Source organism: Triturus cristatus, chromosome 1_2, assembly GCF_964204655.1.
Source record: "Triturus cristatus chromosome 1_2, aTriCri1.1, whole genome shotgun sequence".
Classification (NCBI taxonomy): domain Eukaryota; kingdom Metazoa; phylum Chordata; class Amphibia; order Caudata; family Salamandridae; genus Triturus; species Triturus cristatus.
The window spans coordinates 786,315,086-786,336,198 of NC_140580.1; the positions used below are offsets into that span (position 1 = coordinate 786,315,086).

Consider the following 21,113-nt stretch of genomic DNA (forward strand, 5'->3'; position numbering starts at 1 on the left):
TTCCTACTAGGACCCTTCTGTCCTCTAGTCCGAAAAAAGTCTTGACGCCTTTTGTTAAAAAGGCCCGCTGGGGTGATAGAAGCTTTACGGCTGGCGCATCCGTGGCTTGGAATAACTTGCCCTTCTCCTTGAGGAATGCCCCTAGTCTTCTCTTGTTTAGGAAGGGTTTGAAGACTTGGCTTTTTACTCAATAATTTTCCACCTCCTCCGGCCAGGCAACTTATTGCGCCAGGACACCTTAGGGTAACTGCTGCGCTCTATAAATCCTATTAACATAACATAACATAACATTAAGAGTCTGCCAATTGTCACAGGTCAATTTGAAGCCACTTCTGAAAGCGTTTCTATGTTGTAAGCAACAGGCGCAGCTAGGATAGCTGAATAACCAAAGGTGTTCAAGTGCTGGCAATAAACAGTGCTGTTTTATCGTTCAATACGTGCTGCACACCTGTGTCTCACACCAGTGCACAAGGAAATGGACAGACAACACAGCGACAGTGCACGAGGAAGTAGGTGTGAGATGCAAACACTGCACAATACCAGGGCCCTACAAGCGATGGCAGTTCTATGCGCTCAGCACCTGAAATGACAGGCTAGGGGAACACTGTCAATAAACCTGGACTTGGGGTCACTTGCGCCTTTTGACCTCACCTATGCCTGTGGTTGCCATTCCCACCAGGGTACGTGCCAGGAGGCGCAACTGCAGAACGGAGCCAAAGGGGATGGGGTCATCATCCCAGCGCTAAAAAGCACCTCAGCTATCCCGCCCTGCAGGACAATACAATACCTGGACTTGGGGTCAGTAGCCCCTTTTGACCTCATCTGTGCCTGGGGGGCCCCATTTCCCACCAGAATCTGCGGCAGGAGGCGCAACTGCAGAACGGAGACCAAGGAGGCAGAGCATCACCCCAGCACTAAAAGCACCTCTGCTATCCTGCCGTGCGGGACAATACATTTCCTGGACTTGGGGTCACTAGCCCCTTTTGACCTCTCCTGTGCCAGGGGGAACCCATTTCCCACCAGGATACGTGGCAGGAGGCGTGACTTTAAAAGAGCCCAAGGGGGCGGGACCATCACCCCAGCACTAAAAGCGCATCTGCTATCCACTGTCAACCAGAAGAGGAGGCCACAAATGTAAGAGCCGTTAATGGAAAATGTATGCTTCAGCGGCAGATGTTCCAATTTCTCTGATATTTGTTTACACCATGGTTACTTCTAGGTACCCTTCTGATCTGGGATGATCAGTGAAGGACAGACAGCGGGTATCGATGTAAGGTGGACGTGGGATGCCATATCTGCCAGTTCATCACAGGGTCACCTCAATTTATTGATCCCATTCTGTAGTAGGGGATCTCTGTGTATAGTCATAATCTAGTGAATAGTCCCGCCCATGTGCGTGGACCCCGGAGCAATAAAAATAATCTCTTAAGTTGTCAAGCCATGCAGACCTGCATCTACACTCAAGAGAGGATTCAAAGACAGATAATGCAGCCTATATCCACAGGCTACACTGTCCAGTACTTCAACTAGAAAATTCCACCAACATCCACAAACAGCACTGCCTGCCCAGCTTTTTCCACAGAAAAAAAACCTGCCTCTACCAGCAAAAGCCTCTGGAATGATAGAGAGGGAGGAATGGACAGACAAGCCCCATAGGCTGCCATTATGTGGCTCAGAACAGGATACTGTGCCTTTAAGAAAACTTTCCAGAACTTTTCCAGTATCCCAGAATGCACAGCAGGTCCCTTTTACTTTCAGTTCTTTTTTCCAGCTCCTGCTAGCAGGACCCTGGAGCACTGAGCTCTCCCTTTTCAAGGGTTTATTTGGATTTGTTCACTTTTCAAGTGCTTATTAAGTACCTTGTTGCCTTCCTTCTTGTGTGTGCTCTGTGTGGTCAACATGCCTGGCTTGTTTGACAAGTGCCCAGAGTGCGAGAGAAAGAAGGCCAAGTCGAACCCACACAGGGTGTGCATCGTCTGCCTTCCCCAGTCCCATGTTCCAGAGGAGTGTGACATTTGCCAATCTTTCTCAGCCAGGACCCTGAAGGAAAGGATGACGACCAGGCTCCTAGGCCTGGAGGACAGAAGGCTGAGGGCACAAGGTGGGTCAGGACGGGCTGATTCTGCCCATGCTGAGGCCCCTGGGGGGCTCCCCAGGGGCAGGAAGCCCAGCAAACGTCCCCATTCTCCGTCGACGTCGACTATGGCGTAGAGGGGGGTGGCTGCAGTCTGTTCACCGTCTCCCCAGGGCTCTGGGGAGAAACGGCGTCGACGTCGAGGGAGCTGAGCAGTCCGCCGTCGACGACATCATCTTCGTCGACGCCGTCGACTTCTCCGTCAAGTCATCGGCGTCGAGAACAGTCCCGCCGTAGGCGCTCGCCGTCAAAGAGGAGAAGGTCACTGTCGAGGGGATCCCCGACGTCGTGGACCTGTCCCAGGCGTTCGCCGTAAAGGAGGCGTTCGCCGTCAAGGAGGCGTTCATCGACACCGAGGCAGTGCAGGAGGAGTCCTGACGCCAGGAGTTCCTCGGGGTCACAAAGGAAGAGAACGGAGTCACCGGGCTCGGTGTACTCAGTGGTGTATACACCTCCCAAGCCTAGGTCGCCACCCTTTCCTCCTTTGCCAAGGAAGCCCTCACCACGGATCCCTACGCCACCGCCTCCACCTCCTCCTCCTCCTCCTCCTCATACCATTCCGCCTCACACACCGTCGGGCCCACCTGTGGCCCCGCCACGGTCGGTGTCGTTGCCTAGGTATCCGACGCCGCCGAAGAGAACTCCGAGGCCGCGGCACCAGGTTGAGCCACCGTCGGCCGAAGCCAAACAGATAGCGCTCCCGCTCTGGTCGGAGAGGAAGATCACGGAGCCGTGGACGGTCGTCATCGACATCTGGGCGACGCCGCAGGAGGCACAGCGCCAGATCCCGCACCCAATCGTCTGCCAGGGACTACTCGCCGACGCTGTCGGACTCGCCAGGGACGGGAGTATCGCCTGTCGACGATATAGTCTCCTTCCAGGAGGTGCTACTGAGGGGTGCGGCCAAGCTAGGGATCACAGTAACGGTGCCAACACTTACGACGTCCGTGATCTGCGAGACGCTGCACAAGAAGCACCTGCCTCGCCCCCTGCTGCCACTAGTGCCGGGATTGGTGGAGCCCGCTACGGAGTTGTTCGTCACTCCGGCGGAGACGAAACTGGCCCCCTCAAGGCTCCTGAAGAAGTATCGGGCGCCGGAATCGGACCCGACCTTTCTGAGGATGGACCAGAAACCGGACTCGGTCATTGTGATAAGGATAGCCGTTGGCTAGACTCGGCGGGCAGAAAGGTCTGTGGGACGGCTTCTACCACCATGAAGGCGGCAAGTGCCGGGCTCTGTTGGGGCGCTACGACCGTGCCCTATGGGAGTCTCTCCAGCAGTACGCAGAGCTGCTGCCTCGCGACAAGAAGGAGGACTTTCTAGAGACTTTGCGTGAGGGGATGCTGGTGTCAAATCAGATTATCAGCGCGGCGGCGGATGTGTCTCTGTTAGCGGCACATGGATATTGTCATGGCATCAACCAACGGCGTCACGCTTGGCTTCGCCTTACCTCACTCAAACCGGAGGCACAACAAAGAGTGGCCAACCTGCCTTTCTCGGGGGAAACCCTGTTCGGCAAGCATGCGGACGACGAAATGGCCCGCATGAAGACGGAGGCAGAGACCCTGACGGCTATCGGGTTAGAGAAGCCTGAGAAGAAAAAGCGCCCCTTCCAGAGACGGTTCGGGGCTGCAGGCAGAGGGCGTGGGCAGGCCTCGGGACAGCAGCAACAACAGCAGCAGCAGTTCCGGAAACCCTTCCAGAAGCGCCAGAAGGGTAGAGGAGGTCAGCAGTCCGCTACAGCGACCAAGGGCCCGGCTGGGTCTTGGCCCTGAGCGATTACTTCCCCTGCAACCGTTACCCATTCCAGTGGGGGGAAGCGTTCAATCTTTTCTGGCAGAGTGGAGATAAATTACTCAGGACAAGTGGGTGCTGAATATTGTTTGCAATGGATACAGTCTTCGGTTCATCAGCCCGCCTCCAGCGATTCCGCCGGTAAGCTCACAGTATCAACTGCGAGAGCTCCAGGCGGAGGCAGACATCCTGTTGAGGAAAAAGGCGGTGGAAGACGTACCTCTGTCTCAAAGGGGAAGAGGTCTGTACTCTCGGTTCTTCCTGGTTTGCAAGAAGGACAAGAACGAGTTCAGGCCCATTCTGGATTTGCGGCAAGCAAACAAATGGATTCGCAGAGAGAAATTCCGCATGCTATCGTTGCATCAGATTTACCCTCAGCTGCAACGGGGAGACTGGCTCTGTGCCATAGACCTACAGGATGCGTACTTCCATGTGCCCATTGCACAGAAGCACAGGAAGTTCCTGCGATTCCAAGTCGGCGCCAATCATTATCAATACACAGTACTGCCATTCGGGCTAAAGTCTACGCCCAGGACCTTCTCGAAGTGCATGGCAGTGGTAGCTGCACACCTGCGGAGGAACAAGGTGTTTGTCTACCCGTACCTGGACGATTGGTTGAGCAAAGCCTTCTCGTAAGCACAAGCGCACTTCCAGAAGACGTGCGTTCTCTTGAACAAGCTGGGGTTGCACGTCAACATGTCCAAGTCTGTCCCGACTCCGGTCCAGTGCATACAGTACTTGGGGGCCTCCATCAATACGCTGTTGGCAAGCGTGTCTCCTTCGGAGGAGAGACGGTTATCACTCCTTCGGAAGGCTCAGGCTCTTATGACCGCTCCATCGACGACAGTGAGGAAGGTGTCTTCGCTGCTGGGATCGATGGCCTCATGTATCTTCCGCACAGCTGCACATGAGACCACTGCAGGAGTGCTTGGAGGATCAGTGGGATCAGAGGACAGGTTCTTGGGACGACAAGATACGGCTGTCTCTGCATGCTCTTCAGTTGCTGAAGTGGTGGTGTTCGGTGGAAAATCTCCTCAGGGGGGTTCCCTTCCGCAAGGACATTCCCACGAAGAGTATTGTGACGGATGCGTCTCTCCAAGGCTGGGGAGCGCATTCTGGAGACTTACAGATACAAGGAAAGTGGTCCCCGTTGGAGTCGACGTACCACATCAATTTCCTGGAACTCAGAGCCGTTTACTTGGCATTGAAGGCCTTCTATCCATCCTTCCAGACCAACTCGGTGCTTGTACAGACGGACAATACAACCACGATGTATTACCTCAACAAGCAGGAGGGGTCGAGATCACGCACTCTGTCGCGGGAGGCGCAGTCGATCTGGCACTGGCTTCTGGCCCGAGGACTGACGATTACGGCCACGCATCTGCCAGGTGTGCAGAATGTTCAGGCGGACGCACTGAGCAGACTGATTCAGGAAAACCACGAATGGGTCATAAACGACGAAGTACTAGGCGACGTCTTCGCAAGGTGGGGGACTCCAGACGTAGATCTGTTCGCCATCGCCGAAAACAGCAAATGCCGAGACTTCGCAACCAGGTACTACCAGCGGGGGACGCTGGGGAATGCGCTATGGATCGACTGGTCGAACAGCTTTCTGTACACTTTTCCACCCATTCCCCTGATTCCGGCGGTGCTCATCAAGCTGTCCCAGTCCGGGGCGCGGATGATCCTGATTGCCCCGGAATGGCCCAGACAGTGGTGGTTCCCGGACCTGCTTCACCGGTCTCTCCTTCCTCACATACGGCTGCCGTGCAGGCCAGACCTTCTCACGAAGTTCGGGGGGCAGTTGGTGCACCCCAACCTCTCGTCTTTGAGTTTGGCGGCATGGCTCCTGAGATAGTGCAATATGGCCATCTGAATCTACCAGCAGATTGTATGGATATACTGAAGGAGGCTAAGCGACCTTCCACTAGGACGTCCTATGCTTACAAGTGGAAGAGATTCTGCATCTGGTGCAAGTCCAAGCACTTTGACCCGACGACATGTAAGGAAGATGTCATCCTTCCGTACCTTTTGCATTTGGCGCAGTCTGGCCTTAATTTCCATTCCATTAAGGTTCATCTCGCTGCTTTGACTGCTTACAGGAAATGCCCTTCACAGACTTCCTTCTTTCAGATCCCTGTGATCAAGGATTTTTTGGAAGGCTTGAAGAAAGTGTTCCCTCCTGTCAGACTTCCCTCGCCTTCATGGGAATTGAATGTGGTGCTGTCCAGATTGATGAAGGAGCCTTTTGAACCTATTCACAAGGCTTCGTTGCAGCACCTGTCTTGGAAGGCGGCGTTCCTAGTGGCCATTACATCGGCCCGCAGGGTGAGTGAACTTCAGGCGTTGTGTTGCCAAGAACCTTATACGGTATTTCATGCTGCTAAGGTTGTTATGCGTACTCACCCTAAATTTCTTCCTAAGGTTATATCTGATTTTCATGTCAACCAGACCATAACTTTACCTACGTTTTTTCAGAATCCCTCTTCTCCAGCGGAAAGGTCTCTACATTCCCTGGACGTTAGGAAGGTGTTGAAGTTTTATCTTGATAAGACCAAAGATATTCGTAGGTCAGACCAATTGTTTAGCAATTATGGATCAGTCAGGACCGGTCTTGCTACCTCCAAACAGTCCATCTCTCGGTGGATTGTGTCCTGTATACAATTGTGTTACCAAAAGGCTAATAAGACCTTAGGGGGTAAACCTAAGGCTCATTCCACCAGGGGCAAAGCTGCCACGACTGCTTTGCTGCGTAATGTTCCGATTGAAGAAATCTGCAAGTCGGCCACTTGGAGGTCGGTCCATACCTTTGCTGAGCATTACTGTCTGGACACGGATGCCAGGGCAGATGCTCAGGTTGGGCAGGCTTCGCTGCGAAATTTGTTCGCACAGTAGTGGTATTATTTTGTAGTCTTCTCCACCGCCGTTTTGGTGTGGGGATGGGCTTGCCATTCTATTCACTAGATTATGACTATACACAGAGATCCCCTTCTACAGAAGGAGTAGTTTCTTTTCTGTAACTCCAGTTCTGTAGTAGGGGTATCTCTGTTATAGTCATAAGCGCCCGCCCTCCTCCCCGGTGGAGAGATAACTGTTAATGTAAGGAATGCTACAGGTCTGGCGTGTTACGCCTTCAAAAAGAACTGAAAGTAAAAGGGACCTGCTGTGCATTCTGGGATACTGGAAAAGTTCTGGAAAGTTTTCTTAAAGGCACAGTATCCTGTTCTGAGCCACATAATGGCAGCCTATGGGGCTTGTCTGTCCATTCCTCCCTCTCTATCATTCCAGAGGCTTTTGCTGGTAGAGGCAGGTTTTTTCTCTGTGGAAAAAGCTGGGCAGGCAGTGCTGTTTGTGGATGTTGGTGGAATTTTCTAGTTGAAGTACTGGACAGTGTAGCCTGTGGATATAGGCTGCATTATCTGTCTTTGAACCCTCTCTTAAGTGTAGATGCAGGTCTGCATGGCTTGACAATTTAAGAGATTATTTTTATTGCTCCGGGGTCCACGCACATGGGTGGGACTATTCACTAGATTATGACTATAACCGAGATACCCCTACTACAGAACGGGAGTTACAGAAAAGAAACTACTCCTTCCTTTCCATGGGAGAATGTTCTGGGAGAGGTGGGTTTAGAAATGGTCCAGGCCACTAGCACCCCAAGTCCCGTACCCTGTTGATATCTCGAGACCTTCCTCATGTCCCCTCCGTAACCCCCTCTGTCCCCACAATAGTGCAGGTCTGCAAGTAACCTGATCGAGGCACTCACACAGGGGGCATGGGGGAGGTCGATGAGAGAGGGGATGGGTGGCCTCACAGCCACTCACTCACACAGACAGCTACTCACACACCCAGCTATAAACCCATAGAGCCACTTACACACCCACTCATACAGCCACTCAGACACCCATTCACACACAGATACAGTCACTCACATAATATATGTTAAAAATATTACCACTTGTTAGTAGTACATAAAGTATACTAATTTAACTTTTGTGGTACCTTGGTATATAATTTTACTACTCATAAACTTTTAGAAAACACTCGCAATCACTGGATGATGCCATCAGTGATGTCATTTGAGATGTCATTGGTGAAGTCACAGATCATTTGATGGGCGATGTAATATGTGAGGTCATAAGCAGTGCATTGTGAGGGCATAAGTTATAGTTAGATCAGGTAACTCTAACTGCTGAATTTCACTGGTTTTGTACGAGTGAAATCTGAGCCTAAATATACCATTGTTGTAACCTTTGTTTTTTTCAGTGGGTGTCTTAAGGCTTTTGTAATTCTATTTCCTAACTATAACATCCCTGTAACCTTTGTATTTTTCAGTGCATTGCTACAATTAAAAAAATTCTATTTACTAACTGTAACCTGTAAAATTTGAGAGTGGGTGTTTGAGTGGCTGTATAGGTAGCTAGGTAGGTAGGTATGTGAGTGGCTGTATGGGTCTCTGAAGTTTTTCTGTGAGTGGGTTGATGGGTATGTGAGAAGCTGTATGGGTCTGGGATTGGGTGTGTGAGTGACTGTATGGGTGTTTACATGGTGCTGTAAGTAGGTGTAGGAGTGCCTGTGTAGCTCTGCATGCGTGTCTCAGTGGGTCTGTGAGTAGGTGAATGAGTGTCTGAGTAGGTCTATGACTGGATGCATGAGTGTCTGTGGGACTGTGAGTTGGTGCATAAGTGTCTGAGTAGGTCTGTGAGTCGGTGCATGAGTCTCTAGCTGGGTCTGTGAGTGGGTGCATGAGTGGCTTTGAAGGTCTGTGAGTAGATGGATGAGTCTCAGTGGGTGAGTGAGTAGGTGCATGAGTGTCTAAGTGGGTCTGTGAGTGGTTGTGTAAGTATCTGAGTGGAAGTCTGAGTAGGTCTGTGAGTGAGTGTCTGAGTGGGTCTCACCTTTATTTTGCCTCTCTGCTCATTTCTGACCTTTATTCTGCATCTTTCTTCTTGTTTCTTACCTTTATTCTGCCTGTTTCTGCTCCCTTCCAACCTTTATTCTGCCTCTTTCTGCTCGTTTCTCACCTTTATTTTGCCTCTTGCTGCTGGTTTCTGACTTTTATTCTGCCTCTTTCTGCTCATTTCTCACCTTTATTTTGCCACAGAAGCAATGCAGACTGCTGCCGGAGCCGGCATTGCTTGTGCAATCAGTGAGCTGCTTGAACTAGCAGCTCCTTGTTTGAGGGAGCAATATTTTCATTAGTTTCCCTGCACGCATATCTGCGTACAGAGAAAAAGATGAAAACTCCGCCTTCTGCAAGCAGGAGGTGTTTGACAGCTCCCACTGAAGAAAGCAGAGTTATGGTTGCTGTTGCTTGGTTGGATATGTCAGCTCAGACCAAGCAAAAGCAAACATCTACCTGCCAAGGGTAGGCACCTCGGGAGGTACCAGGAGCCAGCTCTGGGGGGTAGCTTTCCCCAGGGTAAACTATGGCTCCATGAGGGGGGCGTGCGACCCTTCTCCATCGTAGAAGTAGGACACGGGGAGATGGTGGTACCTGGAGCTGAGGGTCCGCTACGGACTTCCTTCGTTAATTTATTTCAGCCCCAGGGAGTTGCCAGTCCCCACGGCTGCGGGGAAGGGGGGGTGCAGCTCCCCCTTAAATTGAATAGATTGTCCTGGGAATTGATGGTCCCCGGGACTGCGGGGGTGGGCACGCAGGCCCTGCATTAATTTTTTATGTTTAGCCCCGTGGAGGTGGCAGGCCCTGTGGGCACGCCCGTATATCTAATTTTAAGTGCCCTGAGGAGGTAACGATCCCCGTGTCAGCGGGGGAGTCATGCTGGCCCCCGCATTAATTTATCGAAATTTGGCCTGGGGAGGTGGAGGTCTCCAGGGCACTGTGCACGTGGGCACTCCTGCAAACCTTAAAAGTAGTGCCCTGGGGAGGTGGCAGTCCCCGGGGCAAAAATAAGCCCTTGTTTTATTAACCTCTCATGCCCCAGGGATCTGGCCCACCAAGGGGCTATAATTAAAACAAGGGTGGGCGCACAGGCATGTTTTTTTTTTGCGGCAAATTTGCGAATATCGCAACTGTGCCGAAAACGTTATAATAAAAAAATGCTTTTTATGCCTGGCGGGGTCCCTCTAGGACCCAATGACCAAGTTTAAGGGATTAGGGTATTTTTGGGGGGACACGGCTAAAACAGAGTCCCAAGATGGCTGCCAACACTTTCTGCTTGAAGTGTGGGCAGACAGTCGGAGCTCTGCAGTCCCCGGCACAAGCTTGGTATTATTCACGAATAAACCGCGGCCAAAGATATCACTAACTTTATTCTCTTAAATTTCTCAACAACTACTGAACAGATTTACACCAAATAATGAAAAGCACGTGTTCAAAACTCCTACGGGAATTAACATGAGACACATTTTTTGTGACCCCCCTTTTTCTCGGCCCCCGCTTGATGGATCACCCTGGAACTTTGCATGTGCAACAAGAATGAGTAGCACACTTTTTTGAAAATTTTGTGAAGATTTGTCAAATGTCACTAAAGATATAGACAAGTCAAAAAACTCTTTTCCTATGGAAACATGGTCCTAACTATCAGTACCTACTGTCGACCTCCAGTAGGTAAGATACATGTATGTGCAGGCTTTTGGAAATGCTCGAAATGCAAAGCCTGTGGACATGGAATTAATCAAAAAGAATATAGAATGTATAATGGCAGAATTGAAAAAAAAAAGGATTACTCGGTGTGCGTGATCTACTCAATTTGAAAATTGGAAAAAAAATCACAGAACATACTACCTGCAGTACAGACTTTGTATTATATGTTTTAGTGTGTCCATGCAAAAAGTACTATGTGGGGAGTACCATAAATAAAGTACGATTAAGAATCCTGCAACATCTTCGTGCTGTGATAAATAGAGATTATTCTTATCCTATTGCCAAGCATTTTTGGGAAGAACTTTAAGGTAATGTGAAAGAACTACAGTTTCTTGGGATCAAACACATAAAGAAGAATGAAAGAGGAGCAGATCGACAGTTGCTACTGAGAAGAATGGAGTCAAGGCCTATCATCCAGATGGGGACTGAGACACCCATGGTACACAACTTGGATGCTGAGTTACACATACATTTATAACATTTTGGCAGTAGTTCATATGTATGCACTATAAGAACTTCACATCTCAATATGCTTCTGAGGGCTTACTCAAAAATTGCACTTCATACTTAAACAACTTGCTCCATCTCTTTCTGCATAAATTTGCCTAACATAGCTCCTAAATAGCTAAAGGCATCAATAGCTACTTATGCACTAGCACTTGATATAATAGATGCTGCTGAAAAACCAAGTATAAAAGAACAATTTAGAAAGCTGCACCTTATATTTAAATATGCATATATTTAGGTATGCTATTGTACAAATTGTGTTCAAGCCCTTTGTAATAATCCGTGATGTTCTTTCAAATAAATGTTTTCTCATTTTGATTATGTCTTAAGTATTACATGTGTTGACTAGTTATTGTGTTGTCTTAGTTTCTTTTAGAATGTTTTTAAATGCCTAGTAACATTAGAATGTATATTGTTCACTCTTGAGTTGGTGTCTGTGGAGCTGAATGCTTTCTAGCTGGCTCCTCTTCCATGTAGCTAATAATAAATATACTCAAGGCATCATCTGGCGACAATCCTGGCTACACGGACCACCCAGCGTGCCAAATATCTCATGTTGGAGATCTACCTGCAATTAAGTCATCTCATCTTTGAGATCTTCCTACAGTCAAGCCTGTATATCAAGTATTTGTCTACAGCAGCGCTTTTTTATTCTATTGTCAGCAACTTGGAGCTTGGAAGTTGAATTTCTTTGGACTCGTTACTTCATCTGACACGGTAGGGCGTTTTTATTTCGTCATCCTACCCACCGTTTTTCACCTTGTTTCTCTGTTTTGTTTGCATGACTTAATATTGACAATTTGAAAACTTCCTAACCTCGCTATTTGCGACTTACAGTTTGCGCATTTTTCAATTATCTTGCCTCCTCGAGTCTCGCTACTTGCGCATTACAGTTAGCGCATTTTTCAATTGCCTTGGCTCCTCGCACTTACCAACGTTCTCTTTCCTGACGACATCGACACTCAGCGCTTTCTCCTTTGTGACCTTCTGTCTTGCATCTCCATGCCGACTGGACTTCACCCTCTTGTGACGTACCAGTCTCCGATGCAACAGATGCGTCATCACGCTTAACGACGCTTGGGGGCCATCTTTGAACAGGCTCATTTCATATCCTTGCTTGTGTCCAATGTAACAGATGTGTCATCACGCATAAAAGACATTTTGGGGCCATCTTGGAACAGGTTCTTTTTTCGAAATCTTTCGTTTGATACGGTGTGCATCCTACGGTGATACACACACCCTTAATTCCTCCAACAATTTCTATCTTCGACAATTTCTGTGTATTACAAGCGGTGATACACACACCACTTCAGTCACACATAACATTTTAGCGTGTGCACCCCTCGGTGACACACACACCTTTCTGCTCAGCATCAGAACACACAACATCCTGAAACCATTTTTTTTTTCTTCAAAACGCTTGATTCATCCCACGGTGATACACACACCACTAAAGCCTTCAAATTATTCTTCCTGCTGCAATTCTTGTATGTTTCATGCGGTGATACACACACCATTTCAGCCCCGTATAACCTTGTTACAGTGTGCACTCCACGGTGCCACACACACCTTTGTTACCCGTTTTACAGGACTTCACTACAACTTTTTATCTTGTTCTTAGAGGTTCCCAACTTTGCTGCAACCAGTTTTTTTTGTGTGTTTCACGCAGTCATACACACACCAGACTTACTTCAATTTCACTATTCTTATATTTTTTGTACGTTCCTTATATAACTGTGTACACTGGATATACATCTTCTGTACTGTTTCTTCACAGTGACTTTTACATTGTTTTCATTCTATTTTTTTTAGGTATTCTTTTGTTTTTTATACCTAAAAATGTGTACCTTACGGTCTGTCAATCCTCCTCCTGCATTTCTGGACACTCCTGGAGAACCGGCAATCAGATGGGAGGCTTGGCATGACGCCTTTGAAACTTATCTGGGTGCCACAGGTGCAGCTAGATTTAGTGCTGATAGAAAGAAATGTTTACACTTACATTCTCTTGGATTTGAAGGGAGATCTGTGTTTAAACATTTGCCTGATTTACCACAAGAAGAAGGTGTACCAAATGATGAATATAGAGAAACTGTACAAAAACTCAAACTTCGTTTTGACATACAGCCAAGTCTCATGGTCCTCAGGTATACATTTTGTAAGAGGAAACAATCTGAAAGTGAAGACGTAGACTCTTACATTTCTGTTTTACGCAGGTCGGCAGCAGATTGCAGGTTTGAGAACTTTACAGACCAACTCATCGGAGACCAATTTGTGTGTCATTGTAAAGACAAATATATTAGGCAGAAACTTCTTACTATGGGTGATCTGTCTCTCGATGATACTATTAAACTAGCCAAAAGATTAGAAATTTCTATAGTTTCATTAAAAGAATTAGATGAGAAAATTATAGAACCAGTTAATTCTATTAATCTTTTATCTTCTGTGAAATCAGTCAAGAAATCTTTTAAAGGTAATGCCAACACCCTAAGCAAGTCTACCAAGTCTGGAACATCAATTAGTGTGGGATCTAATATATGCTTAAGATGTGGAAACCCACCTCATTCTAAAGGATCACGTTGCCCTTCAGCTAATGTTACCTGCAATTATTGTAAAAAAAATAGGACATTTTGCGAAAGTTTGGCTAAAGTTGAAAGGCCTAAAAGGTCTATAGAAACCTGTTGTGTGCCTAAATGGCACTGACTTTGACTCCTCTGGTTCACATGATGTCATTGAAGGAGATCCTAGATCCTGCATTGATCCCATTGTTGACACTAATGTGGGAAGCAAGTGGATTAAGCTTTTAGTGGATTCTGGAGCAAAAATAACGATGATTACGCAAAAACATTTTGATGAAACTTGGAAAGGGTATCAGCCTCTACTTCCTCCTGATCATTCTCCTGTATCATATGAGGGTCGGAAAATGTACCTTTTGGGTTTCTTGGAAGAGGAGATGTGCTTCAACGGGAGGAAAATAAAAGGGCAGATTTATGTTGCACTTAAAGGACTTAACATTTTAGGTTGGTTCCATCAAGGCCTATTTGGTATGATCCTCAAACCTTGAACCAAAGAGCAAGTCCTTGTTGTAGGTTGTCATGATAAAATTCAAATGCTTAAGAATACATTTCCCTCTGTTTTTAGTTCCGATTTAGGGGAAATTCATGGTTTTAAGCACAGAATAATAATTAAAGAGGGGTCTATTCATGTAAAACATAAACTTAGAGGGGTACCTTACAGTGTGAGAGACGACCTGGAAAAAGAATGGTTGCAACTGTGTGAGAAAGGTGTTATTGAGCCTGCTGAGTCATCTCTATGGCTTTCTCCCCTTGTTGCTAGAAAGAGGTGTGGTCAACTCAGGGTATGTGTTGATTTTAGGTCTCTCAACAAGGAGATCTGGGTTGACTCACATCCTCTTCTGAAAATCAATGACCTCTTTGCTTCTACTAAAGGGGGTAAGTTCTTTACCAAGATCGACCTTGCCAGTGCTTACAACCAGGTCGAGTTACATCCGGATTCCCGTAATCTTACTGCGTTTGTGTGCCCTCTAGGCACGTTCCAGTACCGACGTATGCCGTTTGGCCTGGCATAGGCTGCGTCGGTATTCCAGAGGATGATGAATAACATTTTCAAGGGAGTTGAGGGTGAATTAGTCTTCCAAGATGATGTTCTCATTTTTGCAAAGGATGCTTCTTCACATGATACCATTTTACACAAAGTGGTAAGTCTGTTTCAGCAACATGGTGTTGTACTGAAATTAGAAAAAAATTTAAAAAATTGTACCGAAGTTGAATACCTAGGTCATGTGCTTTCTCATGAGGGCGTTAAACCAAGACCTGGTGTCCTTGAGGCCATTACCAATGCTTCTACTCCCACTGACAAAACTGTACTCAAATCTCTACTGGGACTCTGTGAATATTATTCAAGGTTTATTCCTCATTATGCCACAATAGTTCGTCCCATAAGTAATCGCCTCAACAAAGGGACCAAGTTTATTTGGAGTGATGAATTTGTGTCTGCTTTTTGTGAAGTTAAAGATCTTCTTGGGAAAAGCACAGTACTAAAGCCTTTTGACCTCAGTTTGCCGTGCTGTTTAACTGTTGATGCAAGTCAAGTAGGGCTAGGTGCTACTTTGACACAAGTTGAGGATGGACTTGAAAAGACTATAGGTTTTTGTTCTAGAGTTCTAAGGGCTGCTGAGTTGCAATACTCAGTCATTGAGAAGGAGCTATTGGCCTGCGCCTGGGCCATTGAAAAGTTCCGTCCATATGTATGGGGAAAATGTTTTTTACTCCAAATGGATCACAAGCCTCTTGTCAATATCTTTGGTGGGAGTTTGAGCAAGTGTTGCACTCCCAGAATTATGAGGATGATTACTAAATTGCTCCAACACCAATTTGATGTAAGGCATATTTCCGGAGGAAAGAATTGGAGGGCGGATTTTCTGTCTCGTTATCCTGCCACTGAAATTCACAATGATGAAATTTCCTTTTCTGATCTTATCGAAGAAGATTGTGAAGATTGTCTTGTTGCAGGGGTGGATATTCCTGAACTTAAGTTTAGCTCTGAAGATGAATGGAAATCAGCCTTTTGCGATGATTGTATTCTTCAAGAAGTTTGTAACCTTGTTAGGAGCGGGTGGCCAAGAGAGAAAGTACTTTCTCCTTCAGTAGGAAGAGGTGTGACTCCGGAAGCTGGGGATCATGGTTCGATCCCCGGTGCCGGCGGCAGATTAGCCCAGCACCATGTGACTCTGGGAAATAGCTTGCCTAATCTTCCTGACGGCCCCCAGCGCCTAGAGACCCTTACGGGTGATTGTTTGCGCTTTACAAATGTGGATATATTTTTCACTGCAACCATTTTCTAAAATTGAGAATGAAATTTCTTTAGAAAATGGGATTTTGTTGCAGAATGACAAACTTATTCCTCCACATGTTTTCAGAAATGGGATTATTGAAAGGGCCCATGAAGGACATTTAGGTTCTTCTTTAATAAACATTGATTAGCCCAGCACCATGTGACTCTGGGAAATAGCTTGCCTAATCTTCCTGACGGCCCCCAGCGCCTAGAGACCCTTACGGGTGATTGTTTGCGCTTTACAAATGTGGATATATTTTTCACTGCAACCATTTTCTAAAATTGAGAATGAAATTTCTTTAGAAAATGGGATTTTGTTGCAGAATGACAAACTTATTCCTCCACATGTTTTCAGAAATGGGATTATTGAAAGGGCCCATGAAGGACATTTAGGTTCTTCTTTAATAAACATTGTATACATGATACTTTTTGGTGGCCTGGAATGGATTTGAAAATTGATGAGTTTGTTGTGAACTGTTATGTTTGTAGAACATCAGACAAATCCCTTAAAATTTCTGTTCCTCCTCTTACGCCTGTTGTGTGTCCAGACCGTCCCTGGGTTAAGCTTGGTGTGGATGTCATGGGACCATATAATATGCTTTCTGGGGGTTCTGGATTTATTTTGGTTCTCGTCGACTATGCCTCAAAGTGGCCTGAGTACAGGCTTGTCAAGGAGGCGGATTCTAAAGTGTTGTGGATTTTTTAACTGATGTCTGGTCCAGAAAGGGGTTTCCAGAAATACTGGTTTCTGATAATGGGAAACAGTTTGTTAGTAAAGATTTTGAATCATTCTTGTCTCTTTCTGGTGTAAGACACGTGAAAAGTTCCCTTTATCATCCTCAAGGGAACGGACCTGTGGAAAGGATGAATCGTGTTGTTGGAGACTGTGTAAAATGGGCTAAAGCCAGCAACCATGATGTTTTGAAAGTTCTGAACAGCATGATATGGTTTTATAGAAGCACTCCCCATTCGTCCACCAAGTTGTCTCCTTTTGAATTGATGATGGGAAGGAAGACTAATACTTCCTTTCGCACTGGGTGAATGTCTAAATGGGTAAATACAGAGTCAGATGTCTTGAAATTGATGACTATTGTGAAAGGGAATGTCTCTTCTACTCGATCGAAGCAAAAAACTTGTTTTGACTCAAAGAGAGGTTCTCAGACTTCATTCCTTAAAGTCAGTGATACTGTTAAAATAAAAAAGCTTACCATGTCAATAAAGGTGAAAGCAAATTTGGTCCACCGGTCAAAGTAATTAAGATGATGGGAAATGCTGTTCATGTTGATGGGGGGGGTTTTGGTGGAACTTGAGCAAAGTTGCCAAAGTTCTAGGTTCTGGTTCTCATCTATCCTCCATGCAAGGGAATTACTCTCCTGTTATTACAGAATCAATCCACGGGAATACCAGGAGGAGTTCCCGTGTCATAGTCAAACCCGCAAGGTATTGAGTTTAATTATATATTTTTTTGTTGTCAGGAGAAGGGAAGGTAATGTAATAATCTGTGATGTTTCTTTCAACTAAATGTTTTCTCATTTTGATTATGTCTTATGTATTACATGTGTTAACTAGTTACTGTGTTGTCTTAGTTCCTTTTAGAATGTTTCTAAATGCCTAGTAACATTAGAATATATATATTGTTCACTCTTGAGTTGGTGTCTGTTGGAGCTGGATGTGTTCTAGCTGGCTCCTCTTCGATGTAGCTAATAATAAATACACTCAAGACATCATCTGTTTCCTGCAATATTACTACACCCTTTATGGTAAATTAATTAGCTGTTTACAATTTCGCATTGTATGCGCTTTACATCTTAATATACTGTTGAGGGTTATTTTTAGAATTGAATTTAACATCTAAACAAGCTGCTCTATTTTTAAATGCATTAGCACTTTATATGACAAATGCTGGCAAAAGATTAAGTACAAAAAAGCTATTGAGAAAGTTGCACCTTATACTTAATATGCAAGTATATAGGCATGTTATTGCACAAATTGTGGTTAAGCTCCCCATGGGAAATTAATTAGCTGCTCACATCTATCCTCCTTATATTTTAATATGCTGCTGAGGATTATGTTTATAATTGTACTTTGCTTCTAAACAAGCTGCTCCATCTCACATGTATAAAATATATGCACAACATGCCTATTAAATCATTTTAGGCATTAATAGCTAAGTAAGCACTTTATATGGATATAATTGTACTTGGTATATTGTTGCATGGTATATAAAAACATTTGTTGGAATATGTGTACTTTACAATCCAGGAACGTATTATTCTTATTTGTATATAATTTATATGCAATTTGATGATAGAAAGTTTTGGTGAAAAAATAATCATTAAATGTATATGTAACATAGTAAAAGTTATTGAAGTTCTGCATCTTAAAAATACAATCATGTGCTGTCTGACCAAGTTAATTGTGCACAGGAGAACTATGAATGCACTTGCTCTTTCACTACCTTTCCTCTTTTCCTGAATTGGTTAAAGCTATATGTTGTCTTACCATTTTGTTGTTGTCAAATATTGAGCCTGGGAAATCTCAGAAATCAATAAAATAAATAACTGTATTTAATAATTGCCTTCATTTTGAGAAACATTAGAGTAAAGAGTACTTCACTGTGATTGATACATAATACCGCATAGTTTATGAGATAATGTCAAGGAAAAATTATTTAAAAAATCAATAATTCTGTACTTTACATTGACTGTGTTATTATAAAAGTAGACAATACTTGACATAAAGATTAAAAATATGTGGTCTAGTTGTTCTTTTAAAAAAGTAGAATGTAAAGATGGAAATAGCTATGGGCACTTTAAAAACGGACAATCTGGATGGCAGGACTCTATGGTCCTGTAGAAGGCAAATGCCGAAACGCATCGACTTTCTCTGTTAATTTGCACTAGATGGTGAAATAAAAAACTTCAAAATATCGAGCCCTGTGGTGCCACTTGGTTTTTAACTGAGTGGAAAGCAGTAGAACATTGTGATATATATATATTTTAGGAAGCCTGAATTAAGTAATTTAACCTGATTTTCCATAGGGTGTTTTTTCAGATCCCTACTTCCATTGTTTTCTATGAGAGACTGTTGCAGTACCAGTTGTTGACCATCTCACCTGTCTTACTCTAGATCTGAGCTAGAGCACATTTTCTACTTGTTTTGGTCATTTTTTGAAGTACTCACTTTTGGAGTGTAGTTTGCGAATAAGAATGACCTTAATCTTTTGTGAGTGAGTGTGTATCCATTCCTACACCCTTCCGTAGCCCTTCTTTAACCCTCTTTTCTCCTTTAAAAACCCTCCCTTTTAGTTGTAAGTATTCCTAATGCTAACTGACACTCCCCTGCCCCTCCCAAATTCACTACTAAAATGTAGGTGCACATGTCCAAAAATGTCCATGTTCAGGGTGGAGATTTCTGCAGGGAAAAGATAGTAGAGGTGGAGATCTCCGCGGGTAGGTTTGTGAGTTGGTGAATAGCACTTTGCAGTCTTTAGTCCTAGTAAACATACTACAAAATGTAGTCTGTGAATAGGCCACACAGTTTCCGGAAATGTAAGCAGGAAAATATGTGTAAAATCATTATATAATGCAGCAATATTAACTAAAGTCTTATTTATGTTCTGTTTTCCTAGGTTCAAGTCTTGGACTTTTTGTTTATGCAGCTCTGCAAAGGGAACTTATTGAACTCTATAAAGTGGAAGGATGCCTGCAGATAGTCGGTGCATTATCTCTGAACATATTAGCATTTGGTATCCTTATGAGACCCCTGAAATCATTTGATACCTCATTGGCAGAAACGCATTGCATGGAAAGAATCTCAGATCAATATTTAATTTACCATGAAAGGGAGCCAAGAAACAAAGAAATGCTAACCATCCTTGAAAAAAACTCTATTATGGAAAACAATGCACCCCTTTTGTGTACTGGTCACTGCAAACATGAAAAGATCAGCTTTAAGGATATGTTACCTTCAATGCACTCAAAAGAAAGCCGTTCACACCAGAGTAAAGCTAGACAGAAGTGTGTTTGCAAACAGATTGCCAAAAGCAAGTGGCATATGATTGTAAACTATTGGAAAGACACTGTAGTTCTTTTTGAAAACAAAGTATTTTCAGCTCTTTTTGTAGCCATTTTCCTTTTTGACATTGGTGGATTTCCCCCAACACTACTTCTTGAGGACATAGCAAAAAGTGCTGGCATCAAAGAAGAAACATATGTTGTACCACTTGTTTCGATAATTGGAATTTCAGCCGTAGTTGGAAAATTTGTTTTAGGACTGTTAGCAGATTTCGCATTCATAAATTCAATATACCTGTATGTCTGTACATTATTGGGAACTGGGTTGGCTCTCCTAGTGGTCCCATTTGCAAATAGCTACATTACTTTAGCCATAGTAGCAGGAATTTTAGGATTTCTGTCTGGGAACTGGTCAATATTTCCATATGTTACAACCAAAACAGTTGGACTGGAAAAGCTCACCCATTCCTATGGGATTCTAATGTTCTTCGCTGGAACTGGAAATTGCCTTGGACCACCAATAATTGGTAAGATATTCAAAACCATATTCTCAGCACTTCCTTAATTGGCATATGAAATCTGTTTTTTAGCAGTGCACTTTATAAATCACTGTCATTATAGATTTGGGGAATTCATTATTTATATTTTTGGTGGACTTGCTAAACTGAGCTCTGAAATTTAATATAGTTAAGTAAATAGTTTCCATCAAGGAAATGGTCACAATCTTCTGATTGTGCTGACTTTGTGTAGCAGGGTAATAGCAACCACAAATGTGGTTTACAATGTTATAAAGATTGTCAAACTAATGATTGAACAAGCAAAATGAGTGCCACCTCATGTAGTATGCAAGTGGCTTTTTGTATGGAAGACAGACTATTATAGAACAGCATTAGCATCACAAAGTTGTTGTAACATCAATTACATATAATTCGTAATGGCATAAATATCACTGATAATAACATATAGTAAATCTGTATTTATAGGGTCGGGAATAGGGTAGACATTACACTTTGTATCGATATGCAAGTTTTTAGTAGTGACATGTAGGATGCCAAATACCGCAGGCTAAGATACTGGACAGAATGCTGACATAGTACACTTGTGTAGGTCATTTACATTCATCACTCACAGCTCTTGTGTGTTAAACATCCACCACATCAGGCCCTTATTTTCTGGAATTCATTCGAATTCACATCAAAACCA

The 21,113-nt window shown here is 44.6% G+C and overlaps 1 protein-coding gene across 8 annotated transcripts in view; it reads left to right on the forward strand.

The window, feature by feature from the left end:
• The window catches only part of SLC16A9 (solute carrier family 16 member 9), a 292,179-nt gene that overhangs the window by 266,156 nt on the left and 4,910 nt on the right, over positions 1–21,113 (forward strand). For all 8 annotated transcript variants that reach the window (XM_085608840.1, XM_085608838.1, XM_085608836.1 and 5 more), the window contains one exon: positions 19,526–20,437. In XM_085608840.1, coding sequence (XP_085464966.1) covers positions 19,526–20,437 — 912 coding nt within the window. The remainder of the gene's footprint in view (positions 1–19,525; positions 20,438–21,113) is intronic.